This window comes from Lissotriton vulgaris, chromosome 4_1, assembly GCF_964263255.1.
Source record: "Lissotriton vulgaris chromosome 4_1, aLisVul1.2, whole genome shotgun sequence".
In the NCBI taxonomy this organism is placed as follows: domain Eukaryota; kingdom Metazoa; phylum Chordata; class Amphibia; order Caudata; family Salamandridae; genus Lissotriton; species Lissotriton vulgaris.
Window position 1 is genome coordinate 1,703,966,500 of NC_141691.1, and position 24,522 is coordinate 1,703,991,021.

At 44.7% G+C, this 24,522-nt stretch overlaps 1 protein-coding gene across 2 annotated transcripts in view; it reads left to right on the forward strand.

Moving 5' to 3' along the window:
- Window positions 1-24,522, forward strand: part of SLC26A7 (solute carrier family 26 member 7) — a 577,439-nt gene that overhangs the window by 122,490 nt on the left and 430,427 nt on the right. For both annotated transcript variants that reach the window (XR_015310095.1, XM_086967017.1), the window contains exon 2: window positions 304-414. Coding sequence is in view for 1 of the 2 variants with exons in the window: in XM_086967017.1 (XP_086823143.1) it covers window positions 304-414 (111 nt within the window). In the remaining variant the exon portion in view is untranslated. The remainder of the gene's footprint in view (window positions 1-303; window positions 415-24,522) is intronic.

The window sequence follows — 24,522 nt, forward strand, 5'->3', positions numbered from 1 at the left end:
TGACCACAGGCATACTGTATTTTCTTTGATTGCTCCCTCTCAATTTCTTAGTTTTAAAATGCAGCAATACAAAGGCGACTTTTAGATAAATGTCTTGGTAACACTTTGACTGACCACTGTCACCCACCTGTTCTCTCCTGTAAACTGACAAAGCATCACTGTTCTCAAGCAGAGGACTTAATGTGCTTGATACGCTTAATCTTGCTGAAAAACAGGTTTAATGCTAATAGGCAAATAATGAATACAATATTAAGTAGTGTGTCTCAAGCAGTGAGGTAATCATAATAATTGTTTTGTTTGCAGGACTGATGTTCGCTTGTATGTCCTCAGTTCACCCAGTATTTGGACTGTACGGGTCGCTCATTCCTTCCATTGTTTACGCCGTGTTTGGGATGGGCCGCCATGTTGTAACAGGTAAGAGTAATGAAAATGCATTATTCAGCGCACTGAAGTAAATGAAAGAGTCAAGGAGTGCTAAATAAAACCTTGAAATAAATGTATGCATCATTGTAAGAAGCACCTCATAAAGGCATGGAACAAATTAAGGACCCCATTTACAAAGGTTTTCATTTCGTTAAATGTATGTTTGTGGCTGAAAATTACTGGATTTATACCAGCCGTGTATTCACGAAAGTGTATCTTGAAGGTGTAAATCTATTCACTTCTGTGTAGATGACAATTACGAGGCAGTAACTTCCTTGCTGGAGGCATGAAATGAGTGTAAAAAGTTGTGAACACTCACAAACGTAAGTTTTTGAGCATTCACTAACTCCTCAGCAACCACTCCCACCCACGAGGATATTGAAAGCTTGAAATTTGTTAATTCCATAATATGTGGCCAATGTGATCTCTGAGCAGTCAAATACGCGCAGCCTCCCGATCAGAGATATGGTGAAAGGAACAATACGCTTTTAATATCCTTGTGGAAGCTTCCAACTACTTGACCATTAGGACTACATATGGGATTATCATGCCTCCTTCGACTTGGCCATTGATGCCACTATTCAAAGGCATTTACTCTGCAAGTAAAGAACAGCAGTGAACATCATTACGTTGGTCCTGCCAAGACCCCCAGCCATAGCACATCCCAATGGATATCAAATTAATGGAAAAGAAGAATTCTAATACTCAGCCGTCCCCAGGTTTATTACAGTCCTATTGAGACCCTACAATTTGGAAAAAGGGTAGAAACGCCGTTGACAAACCAAAAAGACAGTCCTGACCCATGTATAAGTGAAACACTCATAATTCTCCTTTGCGTTTTTCATTATATTAAACAGAATTGTCTGTCTTTCTGATAAAATAACCAGTATACCATATATGATCACACAATTGCTTACTGAGTTCCCTGTTTGGTTTATGTTTCTCTCACTTGGGGTTCTTCTTTTCTTCTTTTTTTAAGAAGTCTTTCATCACTCGCGTATATTCAGATTGTCTATTGTCTTGCTAACAAAAGAAAATGTGATTCGGCAGAATCAAATCAAACTATGATATACTGGTTGTTACTTTTGAACCAAATGTCTACATAGATTAAGTCTACACAGATCAGTGTCTGTCGAAAAATCCCAAATTTAAATATTGATATTGATTAAATCTACACAGAATTTTTTTTGTTCTTTTATTGTGCCTAAAAATGAGTTCCATGTGAACACTTGTTCGAAGCTCAACTTGATTCCCATGTTCACAAGCTCTGCTTGATACCTATGTTTATATGGACATTGGGGTTGATTTAGTTTTTGTTAAACTACATCATTTTACAAAGAATATCTCTCAATTACATTGTTGAGCTTCTATAGGGGATGAAATACCCTCATAAAAGCAACAGCGACCCCAGCCGTTGAGGCCTTTTCTGCCTTCATTTCCAAGAAGGGTAGCACCCAATGTCATACGAATACAGGTAACATGTGATATGTGACACAATGTGCTACACTGGTGGTACGTGGCGAACAGGAGTGCATTTAACATCAGGTGCATTCACATCTCTACAACCTATAGACAGTCTATCATTGTCATTGTACCACCCAAGGCGACGGGTGTAAGATTACACTGTGGCAAGCCTTAAACTCCGCTACCAAGTATACATGTGAGGTACCTCTAGCCCCTGGATAATTGGCATACTTTTGCAAGGAATGTATCTAACCCCTAGCAAGTAGGCAACTAAAGAGGGTGTCGCCCTCTGCCATTACCAGGGTGCTTAATACTCCCTAAATGAAAGTAACGAAATGTATAAATGCGTCCACAACTTTTCACATATTCTGTGTGGTAAATCACTTCTCATCGACACCTGCTCTCAGCAGCACACACAGAGTGCATGTGTGTAACATGTATGTCCCTACTCCAACATACCATGAAATATTTATTAGGTTCTATACATACACCTTTATATGTAAGGTAGGAGATTATTTTTATTTCCTTTGTACTTTGTACCTTATGTAAGAGTTTGTACATATCTAATTAGGTATCCTATACAGCCCTAATGAAAGCCTCTGACACTTTGGGCATTCTGATACACTGAAACATATCAGCACTCAGCAGGATGGCTGAGTCATAGCACTCTATACACATCAGCCATGTTAGCTTTGAATCTTACCCGAGTATCCGGCAATAAAGGAATAACCTTTCGGTTTACCTCGAGGTGAGTTTACATGTTTGGATCCCTGTCGTATGGAACAACTCTGATAAAGAACTCCCTTGAACAGAGGTTGAGTTCATCCTGTTGGTACAATCTAATTAGGGCCAGGTGAGGTCACCTATGATGAAGCATGCTGCTATATTTGGAATTAGGTTTTTTCATCCCAAAAGTATTGTTTTTTTGATAAACTGGTCATTATGTTCACACTAATTTAATAATTGATTTTCTTTTGGTTTCGGAAATTCTCAAAGTACCCTAGGAATGCTAATATCTGCTGGATGCAAGCAGAGTGATAGGAGAAAACAAATGGGCAAGTCTCTGACCTTTACTTAGTGTTCGGTGGAGATCAAATACAGATATCTGCAGTGGATGGATTAGCCCACACCCTTCAGATCTAGTAATACTGTGGTAATATAAATTCACCTCCACCACGGTTGTATTTCACACTGTTTATTGCAGTCAGAGATAGAGACACCCAACTCATAGCTGCCAGGCGCAGCCAAGAATCTCAAATGTCATCAGGCTCTTAACACCCTTGGAATGTTGGCATGTCATCATAGGAATGTTACGCTGTCACAGTAGTGTCAGCCTGGCTGAGACTAGTTAAGTACAATGTGGCACATCTCTTCTCCACAGCAAGTATACAGAATACACTGCACTATAACATTGTACAGGATATCAAATAACTAATACATATAATAATGCAGCTTGGACGCCTCCCCACCACATATGAACACCAAACAGATAACAAAGATGAAGACAAAATAATGTACAACACCAGACCACCACAAAATTATCAGTAGAACGACTATGCTATAAACAGCTCTACTCATTTCCCTACCCTTAAAAGAGAAGTAGAAAGTTATGCTCTTAGAAAAACACTGTATAAGTAATTTATCCTAATCACACTATAAACAACTCTATTAATTTACTTTCCTTACCATATAATGTCAAGTCAAGTCAAGTCAAAACCACTTTATTCGATTAATTAAAATCATAAAAGTATTCTAGGCATTTATAAAACTGTTAAAACATTTTTAAAAATCAATTAATACAGTATTAAACATAGCAATAGTTAAAACCCAGTTTAAAAGGATAATAACACAATTTCATTTCCGTTTGAGCCCAACAGTCCATTAATCAAGTACATAATACAGAAATGGTTATCTTTCAGCATTAAAAATCCAATCTTAATCTCAATCTCCTACTTTTTACAGATGCAGCCAGGAAACTGGCGATACAATACATAGTTACAGGAGAATCCATCAGTTGCAAAAATAACAATGCGGGCTTATACTGCGTAAATCTCATCTCCTTCAGTATTGGTTTTAAAAATCGATTCCGGGGTTCACAATAAAAGGAGCAGAAAAACAGAAAATGCTCAGTGTCCTGGGTGGAATGAGCGTCACATTTGCATGGGGTCGACTCCTCAGGCCTACACCAATCTTTCTCGTCCCAAAGGACCATATAGATTTGATTGAAACGGAATTTAGTCAGTAGCCATCTATGGAAGAAATTTGTCACCACTGACAAATAAGAAGCCAGCTCAAGGGATGTAGTTATCATTACATGCGCCCTCACAGATGGTTTACATAGCTCAACCGTTTCACGCTCGGCAACACAAAACCTAATAAAGTTAGTCTTCGGCCACACTAGATCTGCTTTACACAGGGATTCTGGACTATCAAAAATCTCGGGGCGTCCTAGCTTCACAGCCAGAGACTCTACATAGGAAAGCCACTGGATATCCCTCCTGTGGTCTAGTTTAAGACAATCTTTTATGATCTTGTGATTAAGGCTAAGGTTCGGATTTAGCCAGAGCTTGATCCACATCAGGAACGGGGCTAGTTTTATCGTGTCTATAATATAACCAAGACCTAGCTCAAGGTGTAGGGAATAAGTTGCAGTTGACTGAGGTAGGCCCAGCAATGACCACAGGAATTTGTTTTCCTCTGTTTGGATGCGGTCAGGTTTTGCAAAGCCCCAAATTGCAGCCCCATATCTTGCAATAGCGGCTGTCTTGGCTTTGTAAATGGCCAAGATAGCCTCTGTGGGTTTCCCCCCTAGTCTTTTAGCGAACCCCAAAACTGCGGAGGCTGAACTTCTCACCACGTTCGCTTTAGATGTTAACTGCGGTGCCTAGTACCCCTATGATCGAAAATTACACCCAAGTAGGTGAAAACCTTAACGCTAGAGATAACCTCGCCGTCACAGAAGAAGGTTTTTTCTTTATTTTTAGAGCAGCCTACTGACATTGTGTGGGATTTACTGCTATTGATCACCAGGTCTAGACTGGACATAAAATTTCCAAAAGAGTCAAGCAGCTTTTGCAGGGCAATTGGGGTCCTGGCTATCAGCACCGCATCATCGGCATAGAGGAGCACCGGGATTGGTGCACCCCCCATGCACGGAATATCCTGAGTGACAGCTGTTAGGTCAGCCTCCAATGAATTCACGTATAACGTGAATAACATTGGGGCCAAGATGCAGCCTTGGCGCACCCCTCTACTTGATCTAAAACTTGCCGTATATTTCCCCTCTGTTGTCAGATCTTTATGGAGCTCCGCTAGGAAATGTACCAAGGAGCAGTCAAGGCCCAACTTCAGGAGCATAGTCCACAGCCTTGATCTATTAACTAGATCAAAGGCTGTGGATAGGTCCATGAAGCCTAAAAATATCAATCCTCCTTTTGCCCTCGTATATTTGGAAATTATGAGGTGAAGATTGAGGCATTGGTCCTCCGTACTCCTCCCCGACCTGAAGCCGTATTGTGCCTCTGTCAGAATATTATTCTCTTTGGCCCAAGATGCTATTCTTGCCAGGACAACGTTCCCTAGAATTTTAACAGAGGAGTCCAACAGTGATATAGGCCTATAGCATCTAGGGTCTCCCCTCTGACCTTTTTTAAACACTGGGATTATAGTAGCTGAGGACCAGGAATTAGGAAATCCTACAGTTGCTGAGGCATTAAAAACTTTGGTAAAAATATTAGCCCAGTACAACGGATTAGCCTTAAACATATCAGGTGGAACCCCATAAGGGCCCGGGGCCTTTCGGCCCGCAGTGCCCTCGATTGCTCTAAAGACTTCGACTATATCGAAACTAACAGGCGCCTGGGGAAGTTCGGATGCAGGGACTACAAAGGATTCCTGCTCCATGTTGCTACAGTAGATTTTTTCAAAATGGCTAAGCCAGTCTTCCTCAGAGATGTTAAGTTCCAGCACAGTATTTTGGTCACGAGAAAACAAAGGGGTATTGATAATTGACCAAAACTTAGCACTGTTTTTTAAGGTGGCTTTATCCATGAGCTCGGCCCAGGCATCACTCTTTAATTCATTTTTACGTATTTTAATTGCCCTAGTATAATCCTTTCTAAGCTGCACCACTAGGGCTTTGTCCCTCGGACGGGTATTAAGTGCTTTTTAAGGAGGTTATGGGCTTTACTGCAGTTGTTATCATAACCAGCCCGTCACCGGTTTATTTTTACCTCCCTGGCCTTTAGCTGTTAAATTTATGGCCACTGTCCGACAGACACCTTCAAAGGAAGTTAAAACCTCCTCGCTCCTAGAGTGGGGATTGGCACAAACATTCAAATCTTCAGCAGCCATAGATGTTAATTTTAAGAAAAAATCATCAGGAACTACCTGTCCCCATTTGATCCTTCTCCCCTGATCTTTAGCTTTGACTGACATTATAGCCTGGGGGGTAACAGATGAATTTAGCAGCAAAAAAACGTTAGCTAGCTCCATCCCCACGGGGTTATGATCGCTCAGCGGCATAACTACAGCATTGTAAGAGATCACATATTTAAGGAGACCTTATGATAAAAAAATAAAATCAATTATCGAATCACAGTCCCTTCCCGTGTATGTGGCAACCCGTGAGCTATTATCATAAAACTCCGCCCCATACAGATCATTTCCAATTAATAGATTTTCAAGAACCTGTCCCTTCTGAGTATGTTCGAGATGCGGGGGGGAAATACTCTCCGGCCCATCAGAGTCAATTAAAGCACAATTTAAACATAAATGTACATTAAAATCACCCATCAAAATAAAGTGACAATAAGTGGTTTGCTTTTCCTTATATGAAGTTAAAAAATCTACTTACCATACTAAGTGCATGTTTGCAGGGTAGCCATGCGGTGAATTATAACAGTTTACAAGAAGTATTTTACAACCATCATCCAAGGTTATCTCTATGACAAGAAAATTATGCGTGGCACAATCAACCTTTGTAATTTTGCCCTTTACATTCACTGAGACCAACGTCAGGAGACCCCCTCTATTCCGACCTGCTGGAGAGGGCAGGGCAGGTACAAAAAATGAAGTACAGCCATCCAACCAATAGTCGCATTCCGTGTCCCAAGTCTCTTGCATGGCGACAATGTCATAAAGCTTTACAAAGTGTGTCCAGTTGGGGTCTCCTCTCTTGGACCGTAAACCGGCAATGTTCCAGCTTAACAACCTAACAGTATCCCCTTTGCCAGGAATACCTACTACCGGTTTATAACCATCATCAGCAGAAGAAGGTACAGGAGCCATAGGGGTAAAGTCCACTATAACTTCATCAACTATACCCTCTCCGGCCCCCCGTCGGTCGCACAACTCGAGTCCTGAGAGTGCGTCAAACCTATTATGTGTTACAATAGGGGGTCCAAATCTGAAAAGATTCTCCCTTCCTGGTCCCTGACTTTGACACCTGGACCTTGGCCCAAATGGAGTAAAGGGACTCAATCCTTGTCTAGGGGTACAGGCTACAGTAAGATGATTGTAGAAATATCCCAAAGGGCGCACTTGGATGCTGTTGCCATCATTCATCATCGATGCTGCCCTTAATAAAACTGTGGCCACGTGTTGTGTGTATTTAAAATTTACTACCACGCAGTCCCCTCCACAATTTCTGCGTGTGGGACCAATCCAGTTTACCCTCCTGGTCGTGATAATTTCTCCGGCAAATTTTGTAGGGAAACCACAGTTTGAGCTCAGCCAAGATACCACTTTATTTTTAAGAGAATCATGTGATTCCTCGTGTGACTCGGCTACATCCAGGTTTTGAGTCGGAACATTTTCCAGTACGATTACATAGGGGGCACAATCCGGGGGTAAGTTAATAAAATTGCTTCTCCTACTTGGGACGGCAATCGGATCTTTAGCAGGCCCTGGCTTAGGGTGTAGTACTGAAGTAACTAATGGCAGGGGAGATGGGGCTGAGGGAGCGGGGGAGTCAGTATCGACTCTAGTAGCCTGTTGAGAGGTATGAGTTTGTTTAACCAACTTGGCTACATTTTTTCCAACAGACTCTGGGTGAACCATTCTAGTTGAGGGGGGCGGAGGGTTAACCTTATCTGGATGGGCTAGCTGTTTCTCTATCAGGCCTCCTAGTCTTTTTATCTCTGCAGTAGCAGTATCCAATTTGGCCACTAGGGATTGAAGGGATTCCTCGAGTTTTAATTCAAGTTTGGCTTCTAGAGTTCGAATTAGCATACCAAACTGCTCAGGGTTATATTTGCCTCTTTATGACCTTCCAAAATCGTAGTTACCTCCGGGGAGGTATGGATGTCAGGCTGATGAGTATCTACCCTTCTTTTATGAACATTCCTACCCCCCCTTTTACTTTGCTGCTTTCTGCAGGTTCTGACCGGTCTAGTATTTTTATGTACTGGTACCACCTCTTCCTCCTAGTCCGAAAGAGACTTGTCGAGAATTTCTATGTCCGGAGCCCGGTGGGTCAGTGCTTCTACTGCATTGACTACCTCCGGCCCAGAATCAATGCCATTTTCGGTCTCTGGGGGAGCCTCCATTGAGGAAAGACCCACTAAGGATAGGTCGTGATCTGATAGATTACCTTTACCCAGTGAGGCCCTTCTGTCATTGTTGATCTTGTTAACCATTTTTACTAGAAAGTTGTCAATGGGACCTGCCCCCACAGTAGCCTTGTCCTTCTTTGATCCCGACATGAGTGTAGGTTATACTTTAATAAGGGTTAACCTATTCACAAGTAAGCTAAAGTGCTCAGCTCTCAATGTTAATCACACAGCAAATCACAATAGTCCCTCAGCCCTTTCAGTCACTTTACCGTGCAGATGATGTTCACCGAAATATTTGCACAAGGTCTCTGGCCCAGCCCAGCCTCTTCCTGCCTCTGACGGCCACAGACGGCCCCGCCCTTGTCCCGGGCTTCTCCCGGGCGCCTCCCGCGCGCGACTCGCGGTGGCGAGAGGGAGGTTAGCCTTTATCTCGCGCCTCCGGGCGCTCCAATCGCGTCACAGGCGCGCGCTGCCCCTGAGGCTGCTGGGGGCTGTGGTTCTCCCAGCGCTCCGCCACCGGTAAGGGAGACTGCCGCCGTTCACCTCACGGCCCTGTCCAGCCCATTGGCGTGGCAGGTAAGCTTTTCCGCTTTCTGGTGTTCCCCCCCTATAATGGTTTTGCTCAAACCCCTAAATAGCTTCCCCGACAAACATAATCCCCCCAAGTAAGCAGGAGCTTTTCTTCTTCTTACTTCTCGTTCTGCTCCTATTGTGTTTTGTGGGAAAAAAACACTTTCATTCACCTTAGTCTTATTATTGAATCATGATTTATCAAAATCCTTATCATCCATAAGTAACAACGGCATACTCGTATCTTTATTATCCTTAGGTACATTTTCCACACTAGTCTTCCTCTGAAACAAATCCACTCTTCTTCAATTACAAGTTTGACATCTAAAGATACTGCTGGATTTCCTTTGTTTACTGGACAGTGATAATGCATCTACATGGGAATGAGGTTGGACCATGACCTCACCCCCCAAAGGGTACCCACAGAAAGAAACACAAATAATCAGACCAGTGGTGTCCATGTGGAATGTCTGGCTGAAGATGGATATCAGCTTCCATTGGTCCAGCAAACGGGCCCAATGGGCCTCATCCAGCGCATGACAATATCATCAGCACGTTCACAGTGGCTGTTTCAGTGCTGTGCCAAGGGCAGAAAGCAGATTGATATGAGCTACGAAGATAACGAGAGGACAGATAATCTTGGAGTTGAAGAGCTGCACATTCTATAAGAAGCTTTTCTGGTAAAGGTTATTGGTAAGAAGGCAAGCATTATCTAAGATTATATACTTTTTTTTTAAGAATACGAGAACTGCCCAATCTCCAGGCACGCTGAAAGGACCCCCTGAAACAAGAATGCATTTAGGAGTAGCAGACACAGTAGAAAAATTACATCAGGAATGGATGTTAGCTGGACCGCTGAAAGAGAATGATGATTCCAAAAATGTAACTTTATGAAATTACAAACGCTTTTGAATGAATTTGCTGACAGTAAAATGAATTTAAAGTTGCCAGCAGCATTTATCTTAGACTAGATACTAGCTGACAGGGGTACAAATAGAGGTGGCAGAATCTATGTATACATCTTGCGGAATTTTAGCAGCAGTGTAAATTGATTGCATTGGCTTTGTAACAAGAGTAACAATTTGGATATTAATTATGGATTCATGCCAGAATTATTTAATCTGAACTCGTTCTTTAGGGACGGTTCATGCAAAACTAATTTTTGAGTCACAAACAGAGTTTTAGCTGGCCAAGGATGTTTTAATGGCTAAAGATAAGACTCTGCATTGAGTACAATTCATTACTGGGGAAGCCGGTTTAGGGGGTGAAGGAGGGTCTTTTTTTAATCTTTTAACATTTGACTTGCCGGATGCCATAGGTGTAGAATCCATTGTTAGGTTTGCGTTATCCAGCTCTGACAACTGTGAATCCTCCAGCTTAGATAACTGTGAGAACAGTGTAGAGTTTTCAATAAAAGAGCGCTTTGGTGTAGTTACCCTATGCAGAGAGCCTTTCGTTCTGCCCATGTACTGAGAAAAAAGCCCAGAAGCAAAGTCTGGAGTTAGAGCCAGAAGAATTAATCTAATGTAATGTAAAACTTGCAGGCGTAGAAAGAAGGGAACCTCAGCTTAGGGCACACTAATCGTATAATAAAAGATATGCAATCAGATAAATTGATATATTATGCAGATTATCCGGTGTTAGCTATCTGCGAAGCAGCACTCTGCGAAACTCATGAGCGCTCAAATTGTGTTGCCTCAGACTGCCTGCGTCCTCTCTCAAAACTGCTGCACTAAGACCATCAAGCTGAACCAAATAATTGGATGAAAAATGATGAGTTTCCAGTTAAATACATTAATAAAAGTTCATCTGGAGGCTGGAAAATGTGTCATAACCTCGATGTGAGAGAAAAAAAAAATTCTAAATTGCTTCCAATGAACACATCCTTCAGCAGCTGTGTGCTGGCAGAGCAATAAAAAGAATTGTTGCAGAAAACGTATTGAAAACAAAGGCAATAAAGTCCAAAGTTAGAAGCTACGTTGTGGGGCATAATGAATGTATACAACGTTTAGCGAGTGAAGCAGAAAGGCATGCAACACTCGCATTAGGAAATTTAAAATGGCGGCCGCGGCGCCGTTACCTTAAAAAAAAATACTTGTTTCTGCTTTAAATACATGGGGACGTCTTTACCCCAGAAGCAGCATCAATGCGGCGTTGTTCCCCCACGAACCGCTTCGTAACTACATGCCGCAGGACAGGTCTTCTCCGCTCCGGTGCAGGGAGCCCTACGGAGATGCGACCATCCTCCTCGGGCGCCTGGCCACGCCCCTCGAGTACAATGGATTACATGTTGCAGCCAGTGCTTGGATTTCTCTTTTCTCAGTCTTTATTTCCATTTTTAGAGAAGTGAATAACCCAATAAAACATTTTTTGTGACACAATTCAGACATTTTTAAAGTAATCACACTATCACTCATTCACTCCTCACAATACAAAAAACCAGCTTGCAGTAATCCTGGTGTCGAAGCACACCGGGGAGGCACTCAGCCTCTCCCGGTGGGGCCCAATGATGAAGCATGTCACCAACCAGGTTGGTGAGTGAGGGCCTTCTATACAAATCTAATAAGATTTATATATCTTTTTCCATGCTCCCCCCTTTTTTGCTGTTGCAGTAGTTACACTCTTTCGTTGTTTATACTAAGTCTATACCTAAGATTGTAAACTGCAGTCATTGGTGACTAGTAGTTCTATAACTGAATCCTGTGCGTTCCATGAACTATTAAACAATAACAGAATCAGTAAACAAGAGTTGCAATCATTATTGTTGGATATATACAAGCAGATGAAAGAGCAGAGGAGGAGTTCTGATAGAGTGTTGAGATAGAGTCCTACAGTGTTTATTTGTTAAGGAACATGTATCACGGTACGAGATCTAATTAGGAGTTGAGAATTAGAGGGTTATTAATTTAGCTATTCTGTTGGGTTGGTAGGGGGCTTCAATGTGATTAGATGGATAGATTGGTGAAAGGCAGCGTGTTAGAAAATGAAGGCATAATATCATGGAATTTGCTTTAGGGTACTGAGTTAAGGGATAATGGACTTAGATTGCAATCTACACATTAGATATACTGGTGGATTTAGAGTTGGTATTAGGGCTGGCTTATTGTTATGAGGTTAGACCTCAGCCTTTCAGGAGACCTAAGGGAATTCCTGAAATTCTAAGTGGCCAAACCTTTTGAGCTGGTTAGACAATAGATATCTGTTGTTTCAGTAACCGGTAGGTGATTATAGCGTTTTGAAAATCATTTAATGTAAATTTGTGTGTTGTAGTGCCCATTTCAGTGTCCACTATATTCTTCAGGTGGGCTGCAAGGTCATTGCAGTAATGAAACATTTTTGAGTTCCCTTTTGTGTGTCTCTAAATATGGTAGGTCCTATAAGGGAAAATAAGATATTCATGGGGTGTAGTTTTGGCCTTAGTGCCAGGAAACCATTCCTTATGATAACAGTATCTTTTGAGTAATCCTGGGAGATACTAATTTTCTTTCATTTCCTCTTGATGAACTTTTGTTGGCTGATCAACTCTTGTACCAATTCCACATGTCAGTTTCTTAGAAGTTTGCACACTATTGATCATGTGCTTTGCTGTAAAAAGGGATTGGTGAACATAGCACACAATTTGCTGTCTTAAGTTTGAATTCTTTAATAAAGAACAGACCAGTCACTTTTGGAGATCCAGTGTTCTCACTCATCAATGCATTTGGTCTTCAACTAACCAGAAGATTCCTCCTCTAGTATCTATCTTTCAGTCCTGCCGCTTATTTCCGTAGGTTGAAGGTTTTGGCTTTAGCAATGGTTTAGATCTTTTTGGGGCTTTTGAGCTCACTATCCTCCAGGTTGTGTTTTTTGTTCTTGATTTCTGTGATCCTTTCTGTTATTGATATTATTTTGTATCCTTGAGATTTCCATTTGTATGAGGTCAAATTGACTTTAGTGCTTTGAGCATGCTAGAGTACATTGGAGAGCTCCTCAAGGATTGCTTCATTAGTTCCATTGAAGTTTGATTGGTATTTATTGATAGCTTTGGTTTTGGGAGATCAGATTTAGTGTGTTTAAGAATAGACTGATGGTGTTTTTCAGCCAATTTGACATGTTAGTAATGGAATTTGTTTGTGAAAATTTAGATCATGAACTCCATTGTGCTCCTCTGTGTGGGTATAGATTTTATGTCTATATGAATTATGACTCTTTGCATAGTACAATTCAAGATTCTGTTAGAACATTGTAATCTTTAAGAATGAGTGTCTAGTTCAGATAGTGAGGAAAAATGCAATCCAAACCGTGCAGCAATGTTTGATCTGTCAGCAAAACAGCAGTTTGATCGTTTGAGCTGCAAAATGGTTGAGAGATTTACACAACTGATTGGTTAAGAGATACCAGCAGAAAAGAACAATTGAACTATCTTCTCCGGGCTTTGAGTGATTTCATTATTTGTGATAGGAGCACCAGTTTTGAGCTGAGAAGAAAATATGAGTGGGATGAATGCAGATGATATCTTGTATTATGCTCACTGGGCACACTTTGATCAGGAGTAAATGTGAGGGAGAAAACCCTGGGCTCATGAAAGGAAAAATTGATTGGGAGTTAGGACTTGAACTCCCAATGCATTTCCAATTCTAGGGGGAAATTAAGCAATCTTAAGCTGATTTGCTTCCTTTAAAGACTAGTGGTTGCCATTTGTGAGATCTTGCTCTGAGCCTATTGTAAAAGGTTGAGTGTGGTAAGTTGTGTCTTGTATATAAGTGTGCTTACCACTGCTGAAAGGAGCAAGAACCTTGTTCAACAGATTGAGAAGAATTGTAGTCAGCAAACAGACAGCACTGTGGTTTTGCCCGGTATGTAGGAAATAATGTCCCCCAACTTGGGAAATCATGGGAAAGGATTGCATTTTAAAAATACATTTACCAGCATATTCCCAACTGTTTGGAAACATTAAGTAGTATTTCGGAGGGCAAGCACAAATTTGCCTCATTTCATTGGAGTGGTGTGAGTGGGACAAAAGCTGTTTGCAGGATCGCTAAGGCTGCCAACTGGTGCATGTCTACTTCCCACCCTAATCCTTAACTGCAGGCACCTGCTTCTCCCATATAACTCGGTTAGAATTTCTTAAAAAATAAAAAATCTCAGGTGGAAGAGGGTTCAGATGACGAACACTAGAGAGGGAGGCGTGAATAATATGAGTGGTACCTTTAGCAATTATGATGTACTGAATGCCAATGTGATAATGTTGCGGGATTGTGTATTGCTGATTTACAATGTGTGTATACCATCTGGAAGTTTTGTGCCCTGATTATATTCAATATAATAAAAAGAAAAAAAAAAAATCTGTTTATTAAACATACTTCAGTTGCAATGTACAGTATTACATCAACGGACGCCTGGAGGTATGATTACGGTAGCTGTTACATCAAAGTCTTTAATCCATTGTTGCAACAATCGTTATGACACTTGACTCTATAACTCTTGAAAACTTTTGAATCTGCCTGCCCACCTGTTTGCCGCTTGGTTCCTGCCATCGTCTGGAGATCCGTTTGTGTGGGGGTTCGGGAGCCCTTCTGCATCTTGGACGAGTTGCCTGCCTGTGCTGCTCTCGCCGTGATTGTGGCCCTCGTGCTGCCCGGACTTCAAATCCCAGGGGGCGCAGCGCGGTCACGCGAGAGGCGAGCAGCAGCTTCCTCCAATCCCGGGCACATGAATTCTAACGCGGCCTCCCGCGGCCTCCCGCGGCGCAGGACGCGCGTGGGCTCGCCCGGGCCTAGCCTGTCCTTGTCCATCTTTGACCATGAGGCCGGGCAGGACTTATTCCCTTGGTTTTCTGTTTTTTAAACCTCACAATCTACTGTTATGTATTTAGTGTCTTGAACTTTAGAGGTTAGGAATGGTTGCGAATCAAGTTTTCTTCTTTGCTCAACTTGTACCCAAGTCATTATGTTGGTCTTAGAATGGGCAAAAGGAAGTTATCAAGTCCCAAACCCCCTTTGGGCGCTAGGACAGTGGCTGATTCCCAGCAAACCTTGCTGAATTACCTTACTGGGGCAGTGGGGTCCTGGATAAACAGATTTCCTCTGTCGAAGAATCATAGAAGCAGGTTCTTGCAGGTTAAGCTCAGACCCAGTACATTTAGATGAAATTTCTTTACAAGAGCAAAGTGTTGCCAACAAAAGCGCTCCTAATGGTTGTATTCAGCTTAGCCCAGAGGAGATTTTACTTACTGACAGCGATTCCCCCACGCAACCCCCCCAAAAAAGGCTCAAGAATCCATGCCATGGTGATACCCAAACCACTGACAAAAGCAAAGCTCATGCTACTAATGTTCAATCAGCCCATAATGTGATAAAACCAGTGAAGCAGATCTCATAAGGCAAAAAACGGGCAGGGTTTAGTAAAGGTTCTATCAAGGGTAAGGCCAAATCAAATAGCAACATTTTAATGCATAATGGCATCAAGAACTTATCTTCCCTGGTCTAAAGATTAGACCTCTATCTGAGAGTCAGGTTGGACCAACTATCATCCAGACTGACTATCATCGAGAATCTTATCTCCAGTAATTGTAACCAATGGGTGGCTGTAAGTCATGGTCTGGGAGCCCAAGGCACCATAAACATGGGTGGGAACACTTCTACTGGGAAAGTAAATCATGTACGAACAGGACCTTTTAGTAACTCGGAGTGGGAGAGCTGCCAAAATGGAAGTACTCTCATGAAGAATAGATCTATTGTTCGTTTTTTTTTAAAACTGTTTTTATTGCAGAACCAAATTTTGCATACAGCATACAGTTTATAGGCACTTGACAATAGCAGCTACAGTACCAAGAGTGTGTTCGACGAATCGTTTACACAGCCAATAAGCCCACAACCCGAAGGTCGGGCGGCGTCAATCCACTGTACACTCTCCTTAATTGTCCTCGAGACCTTGTAATCTTCATGCCAACATGTATGTGGACTGCTTTTATAAGTTTCTCCCCTTCCCTCCCCCTAACTACTCCCCCACCCTTAAAACCCAACTCCACCCCTCTCCACCCTTCCCCCCGTGCCTGTGCCTGTGCCTGTGCCTGGATTCTCAGGTGTCCTAAGCCTTAGTCATTGCTAGGAGAAGTGTGCTAGTTGCTAAGGGTGTGTACCTGGTGTGCTAATAGGATCTTCCGTTTCTGAGTCAGTGTGTTCCCCTTCCAACTCTCCCGTGCCATCACGGAGCGCCTGCACCATCGCCTCCCATGCTGTCGCCCTCTAAAGTGCCCTCTCATCCACAGCACGACGGGCTAGTTGATACCACAGTGTGCTTTCACACGCCGCCCATTTCAGACATTCATTATACCACCGCTGGTATGTGGGCCCCTGTCTAGATTTCCAGTTCCTAGTGATTTCACGTTTAGCAAGTATTAATCCCATGTCTATAAACTTACTAGTTATCTTATTCTTGGGTGTGTGTGGAAACCAATGCAGTACTCCCACCGCTTTAGTATATTGCCGCTCCCTGTCTGTGACATTGTTCAGTGTCTCTCCAATCTCCCTCCAGTAATCTTGTAGTTGCGGGCAATCCCACAGCATATGCCTCAGATCCGCCTCCACGGTATGACATCTGGGGCAAGCTGCGTTTTCCACCCCAAAATATTTCCCAAGCTTCCCCGGGGTGAGGTATGCCCTATGAAGTATGTAGAAATGTATCAGTTGGAATCGTGCATTTCTCGTGCACTTCCTTGCTCGTCGCAGTAGCTGCACCCAGGTGGTGTCCGGAATCTCTACCTGGAGATCCAGTTCCCACTTGGCCTTCAGTGCTGTTAGCGGTTTCAGCGGTTCTCGCAGCATTCAAGAGTAGAGGCAGGTCACTGCTTTATAGGTGCCAGCCGCCATCATCGTGTACTGGCAGGCCATGGATGTAGCGGGTTCTTGTAACCCCTCACCCCAGTGTGTCTGCAAGGCTCTAGTCACCGCAGCATGCATCAGATAGTCCCCTCTCGGCAGATCGAAGCGTTCCTGCAGGGCCTGGAATGGGAGAAACACCCCGTCCTAATACAAATCACCTAACATCTGCAGTCCCGCATCTTCCCACCCCTGCAGTCGCGACCAGTCGCCACCGTGAGGTAGTGCTGTTACCATCCCAGCGGTATCTCTGGTGCGTACATTCGGCGTACCTCCGCTCTCTTCCGCGACCGATTCCAACATAGTCGGAACGTCTGCTCCTCTATGGAGAGGTCTCTGATGAGGAGCCTCTGCTGCAGGGTGATATAAGCCAGCACATGCCGCGGGGTGCCCCCCATTCTTTCTGATTCCGGGCCTCGATACACCCTCGCTACCTCTTGCGTGAAGGCCTGCAGTTGAGCCGCCAGATAGTAATACTCAAAGTCTGGTACTGCCATGCCCCCCTCAGCTTTGGGTCGAAGCAGCGTGTTGAGCGCTATCCTGCGTCTGCCTGTTCCCCAGAGAAACGATTTACAAAAAGGGGGTGGTGATGAACAGAGTGTCTGAGTTAAACAGACCACTCTTACCCAGTCCAAAGATCAGGGCTTGATCCATCACCGTTATTTATCTCACTGCCCCATCCCAGCTCAGAACCTGGCTATATGCAAATCAGTCTGTCCCTGCTATCACCATTGATCTCAGTTGCCGGAAGATATCGCTCGGTATCCACACCGGCAGCGTACGGAAGAAGTAGAGGAGCCGCGGTAGCGGTATCATCTTTAATAGGGAAATTCGGCCTGTCACAGAGAGCGGAAGGGTGGCCCAAAAGGTCATGCTTCCTTTTAGTGCACTAACACATCGCCCCACATTGCCCAGCAACAGATCTGCCGCCGAATGGTATACATTCACTTCCAGATAATGCAAACAAGTAGGCTCCCATTTGAGTACCTGGAGATTAGCAGGTCATTCCTCCCCCCTTCGTAGCGGGAATAAACTTGATTTGGACCAGTTAACCCTTAATCCCGACAGTCTCCCAAACAATTCGAGAAGTCGTTTGGCTCCCTCCAGTTCCCCGTCCGCATCTCCTAAGAATAGTAAAAGTTCATCCGCATATAAGGAGATGGCCTGCGGTGTCCCCCTGTAAATCAGGCCCTTGTAGTAGCGTCCCGCTCGGGCTTCTGCCGCAAAAGGCTCCATCGCCAGTGCAAACAGCAGGGGAGACAGCGAACACCCCTGTCTAGTTCCACGACTCACGTGATATTGACTCGAGATCAGGGAACCCACCCAGACTTGGGCTGTGGCCGCCGTGCACAACACTTTGGTCCAACCAATATAGTTATCCCCCAGGCCAAACGGTTCCATTACCTTGTAAAGATATCCCCACTCCAAACTATCAAACGCCTTCTTGATGTCAATTGAGAACACCAGGGGCATGTCCGTTTCCGATAGCGGGCCTTCTAATAGCCGTATTAAACGACGTATATTATTGGTGGTATTCCACGTGGGGATGAACCCTGATTGGTCCCTATGGATCAGCTCCGTCATATGACCCAACAGCCTGTTGGCCAGAATTTTGCTCAGGATTTTATAGTCCGTCGTCAACATGGACAGCAGACGATAGGATGAGAGTTTACTGCTCTCCCTCCCCGGCTTCCGCAGCGGGATCATTAAAGCTTTGCACATGGACTGAGGCAGTCTCCCTGTCGATTTCGCTTCATTATAAACCGCTTGGAGTCGGGGAGCCAGGGACTCCAAGTATCTACCGCAAAACTCTATTGGCAAGCCATCCAATCCCGGAGTTCTGTTCCTGGCCATCTGTTTCACTGCACTCCCTATTTCCCCCAGGGTTATGTTTCTACCCAGATCATCAGCCTGTTCCTGTTCTAGTCGTTGTCAAGGTTAGCAGCAGACAAGTAATCCAAGTGAAGAATACACAAGCCACTAATCTTAGGTGTCTAGCCAGCGGGGACCACGGAGAGAAGAAAGTCATCCCTATACCCGATAGCACTGACCCTCTCCGTGTGACATACACACCGAAGACAGGTAGCCCTCCAGGTAAGGGGAAGGATAGTTGCTCGGGGAAGGTTGTTGTGAAGACACCCCTCAAGGTCTGGTCTAAGACTTCGGATGACTTCAAGTCACAACAATGTCTGCAAACACAAGAACACTTGTTTAGTACTACGATCAGGCAAATATCATAGTTGTTACATATATACACATAACCAAGTAGTCACTTACGAATAACCACCGCTTGTAAAAGCCTGAAGTCTGGGAAAGATGAAGACTCAAGTTCAAGCGGAAGGTGGGCTGTTAACTCACAGCTAGATTCACAGGAAGAAAATAAGTTTACTTGTATCCCCGAGTAGTTTGATTCACTACCGGGAGGGAAAGATGTTTTCAGTATTTGTATAGTACAAATATCCTCAGGGATTATCCGAAGGAAAGTAGATAACTACACTCTGATAGCACGGCCATGCTAAATGTATATATCTGATTTCTACTTACTAGAAAATCACAAAGTATCTCGGTGTCCTCAGCGGGAAGGCAAGCGTCCGTGCACCCTCAGCTCTCGGCGTCCTCAGCGGGAAGGCAAGCGTCCGCGCACCCTCAGCTCTCGGCGTCCTCAGCGGGAAGGCAAGCGTCCGCGCACCCTCAGCTCTCGGCGTCCTCAGCGGGAAGGCAAGCGTCCGCGCACCCTCAGCTCTTGGAAGGCTAGTTTCAAACACGATCGTAAAACCGGAAGGATTGACAAGCATCCGGTAATGGGACAAGAGTGTTTTTATACACTCCCAGAGGGCGTGGGCCGTTTAGCCAGGTCCCAGGGCTTTCTGCGAGATGTAGTGCTGCAGCGGTATTTCCTTATACTAGCTCTCCAGCTATGGGTAATCGCTACAGTACCCCCTCTCGAGGATCGCCGACCCGGCGGTCGACCCGGCTTCCCTAGATTCTGCAGATGAAACTGAGTTACCAAATCGGGGCAGTGGAGATTCTGCTCTGGTTCCCACGTTCTCTCCTCAACCCCAAATCCCTTCCAACCAACCAAATACTGCACTCTGCCCCGATGGATCCGTGAATCCAACAACTCTTCTACCTCATATTCCTCCAATCCCTCTACCAACACCGGTGCAGGATGAACGGGTAATCTAGTGTCTAAGGGACAAGGCAGGAGCAGGGAGACGTGAAAAACAGAATGGATCCTCCAGTTCTGGGGAATGGATAATTTCAATGCCACAGGGTTGATGACCTCCTCAACACTATAGGGACCAATGTATCTAGGTTTGAGTTTGTTAATACCCCGGAGATGAATGTTTTTAGTGGAAAGCCATACCTTGTCCCCCACCTGGTAGACCGGTTCTGGAGTGCGTTTCTTGTCGGCGTAGCGTTTCTGCGATGCCTGAGCTTCCGCCAAGTGGCGCTTCGCGTCTATCCTTACAGCCTGTAAATGAGCATGATGTTCTTGAATACTGGGCAGGTTGGTTGTCACTGGCCAATCGAATGGAAGAATGTTCGGATGGTACCCAAGAAGGCAAAAGAAGGGGGAACAACCCAGGGTGGAGTGGTCAGAGTTGTTATACGTGAATTCAGCTAGCCATAAGAGGGTGACCCAATCCGTCGAGTTTTGCAATGTGAAGCAATGCAGATATTGTTCGATAGTTTGGCTGAGCCTCTCCGTTTTGCCATCTGTCTGCGGGTGGTAACTCGTAGAGAGCCTAACATCAATAGCTAAAGATTCACAAAGGGCTTTCCAAAAACAGGATGTAAATTGAGCCCCTCTGTCTGTAATGAAGACTCTTGGAATGCCATGGGCTCTGATGAGATGCTGCAATATAACCATGGCCAGTTCGGCGGAGGTGGGTAGACCCTCCAAAGGTACAAAAAGACCCATTTTGGTCAAGTGATCCACAATCACCAGTACAGTAGTTTTTCCTTGACATAATGGCATCTCCACAATGAAATCCATTGAGACCGTATGCCACGGTTTAGGGGGTACCGGAATTGGACGTAGCAGACCCGTAGGTCTGGTGTGTTTTGCTTTACCTTGGGTGCACACTGAACAGTTCCTTACGTATTTCTTGACATCATTTCGTAAGGTAGGCCACCAGAACGATCGCTCAATGGTAGCTATAGTCTTGTACACTCCCCAATGTCCGCCTAACACAGAGTCATGTGCCCAATTGAGCACCTGCATTTGCAACCCAGGGTCCGGCACATACAAGGCCTGGCGGTAGTACAGAAGTTCATCTTTTTGTGACCTCCATTGGGGTTCTTCCTGTAGCCAAGTCTGGACATCAACATCCGTTAAAGCCACTCTTATATCCTCGATAAAATATGTGGAGGTGAGCAAAGCAATAGTGTTTTCAGGGAAGGACTTTTCAGGAAGGATGGATGATGGTTCCACGGGGACTTCTGACTGGGTCTCTTGAGTGTCTTGATTCCTAGAGAGGGCATCGGCTTTTCCATTTTGAGGGCCGGGACGATACTTGATGGCAAAATCGTAATCAGAGAAAAAGAGAGTCCATCTCAATTGCCGAGGAGTAAGAGCCTTTGCTGTTTTTAAGAATAACAAGTTCCGATGGTCCGTATAGATTTCGATGGTATGTCGAGCTCCTAGCAGGTAATATCTCCATTCCTCACAACCCCTCTTGATGGCAAGCAACTCTTTGTCAGTAATAGAATAATTGACTTCACCGGGACTGAGCTTCTTTGAGTAGAAGGCCACTGGGTGGATTTGTCCTGTTTCAGGGTGGCGTTGTGAGAGCACACCCCCAAGGCATACTGTGATGCATCGGTTTCCAAAATGAATGGAAGTTGGGCATCGGGATGCCGCAATATGGGGGCCTGGGTGAATCTGTCCTTAAGAATACGGAAAGACTGTTCGGCCTCCTCACCCCACTTGAAAGGAACATTTTTCTGTAACAGATTGGAAATGGGGTGGATGATTTTAGAGAAGTCCTTAATAAAACGTCGGTAATAGTTCGCAAAGCCGAGGAAACTCTGCACCGATTTCACGTCTTGTGGGGTTTTCCAATTCGTGATGGCCTCAACCTTCCCACTTTCCATCTGAAAGCCATTGGCATTGATCACGTACTCCAGGAAGGAGACTTCTGTTGCGTGGAAAAGGCACTTTTCCAGTTTAGCGAACAGCTGGTGTTGTTGCAGACAACTTAGAACTTCCTTGACATGCTGTTCATGTTCCTGGAGAGTGCTGGAGTACACAAGGATGTCCTCGATGTACACCATACATATGGTATCCAGAAGGCCTCTGAGCACTTCGTCCATAAAAAATTGGAAGGCCGCAGGGGCGTTGCACAAGCCAAAGGGCATAACGTTGTACTCGAATAAGCCGAACTTTGTTCGGAACGCGGTCTTCCACTCGTCGCCCTTCTTTACTCGGACCAAATGATAAGCCCCCCTGAGATCTAACTTGGTGAAGTAACGAGCGCCCTTTATTTGGTCCATCATGACTGGAATCAGTGGAAGGGGGTATCTATTCTTCACTGTGATGTTATTCAAGGCTCTTTAGTCGATGCAGGGTCTTAATTCTGCACAGTCTTTCTTCGGGATGAAAAATAGGGGTGAAGAAGCAGGAGACGTGGAATGGCTGATGAATCCTGTAGCTAGATTCTCCTCAATGTAGTTTTGTAAATAGGTGTTTTCATGTTCAGTCAGGGCATACACTCGACTACACGGAATAGCCGCACCAGGGAGGAGTTCGATGCAGCAATCGTAGACCCTGTGTGGGGGCAAACCGGTAGCCTTCTGTTTGTCGAACAGGGAACGGAAATCATTATACATTTCTGGTAGACTGGAAGTACTGCATAGGTGTTTCTCTGCGCATGCCACAGCCAGGTGGCGAATACTAGGATGCTCTTCTTCTCCAGCTGACACAGACAAAGGGTTGTGACAATGTTCCATACAATAGGAGGAGGTTAAGGCGACTGTGCGAGCAGACCAACTCATCACGGGATCGTGTAACGTGAGCCATGGCATGCCTAATATCAGGCGAAACTGAGGAGCAGCAATCAAGTCAAACTGGATATACTCCGTGTGTTCTCCATGCTGCATTCGCAAAGGGATTGTGTGTTTAATAACAGGCCCAGATGACAAGGTGGATCCATCCACGGCCTTCACATGTTCTGGTTCTTCCTTCTGTTCCCACGATATCCCAAGGGAGTCTGCGTAGTCAATGTCCATGTAATTTCCCGTGGCTCCTGAATCTAACAGCGCATCCATCTGTGTGAAGTTATCCCTCGTTGTCCACAGGGACACTGGCAAGTTCATATGTGCAACAGCAGGCATCATCGTATTGGCAAGTAATGTGGAGATCATTGTTGGTTTGCGGTCCATCCCAGAGATCTCAACCTGGTTTGGACATTCTAGTTTTCCGACGTCTCTCTTGTTCCAAGAGCAGTCGACTTTCGTGGGGCGGAATTCCTCTCCGTTTGTGGGGCTCTTGCTCTGCACTCTCGTATGAAGTGTCCCCCTTTTCCACAATACATGCAGAGTTTCATTTTCCGCCGTCGCTCTCGTTCCTCAGACGTCAGAGGACCTCGAATACCCCCGATCTGCATGGGCTCAGTACCATCAGAACTTTTGGTGCTGTCTTCCTGTGGGAGATTGAATTTAGGATACCATCCACGTCCATCACCCCTGCTCCGATCTCCTCTTCTCTCCAACAGCCTATGATCCAATTGTACGGTTAGGTCGATGAGTTCTTCACAAGTCGCAGGCAGTTGGACTACCTGGGACAAGACGTCCTTCAATTCACTCCTCAGGCCTTGATAGAACAGCGAGGTCCTTTTTTCTTGTGGCCAATCAGTCTCGGCTAAGAGCCGGTTAAAAGAGGTGAAGTACGACAATAAATCCTGTGACCCCTGTCGCAGTGTCAAGAGTTCTTTATCCAAGGATAACATGTGGGTCTTTCGATCAAATAGTTTCCTTAAGGCAGAACAGAAGTCGGGGAACTGGTGTAAAACGGGATCATTCTTTTCCATTAAAGGGATAGTCCAGCTTGCAGCGTTTCCACCCATATACGACATCATGAATGCGGTTTTGGCCGCATCATCCTGAAACACAGACGGTTTACACAAAAAGTGGAGGCGGCACTGGTTTAGGAATGTCTCAAATTTCTTGGGATCTCCGTAGAACCTCTCAGGGGGAGCCAAAGGTATCCTAGAGTTCTGAATGACGTGCACCGTCGGAGTGTGGTCCGTGGAGGATGAAGGTATGGTTGTAGGAGAAAAGAACCCACCCCCAGCTGCCATTGGGGTCGTAGGCTGTGATATGGTTTGTCCTGGAGGGGGAAGCGTGGCTTCTCTAATATAAGACCCTGCCCCGGGATTCTTTCGTGACATGCCAGCGACTTCTCTACGCATGGTGTTCATATCCTTTCTGAGCTCTTGGTTCTCAACTCGGGATGCATGCACTTCTTGCTGCAGTAAGCTAAAACCCTCAAGCAACGAGGCCAAAGTCGCACTCGTATCCATGGCCCAGGCTAGTCTTCTTCCTTAGGCTTGTCAATCTGTCAAGGTTAGCAGCAGACAAGTAATCCAAGTGAAGAATACACAAGCCACTAACCTTAGGTGTCTAGCCAGCGGGGACCACGGAGAGAA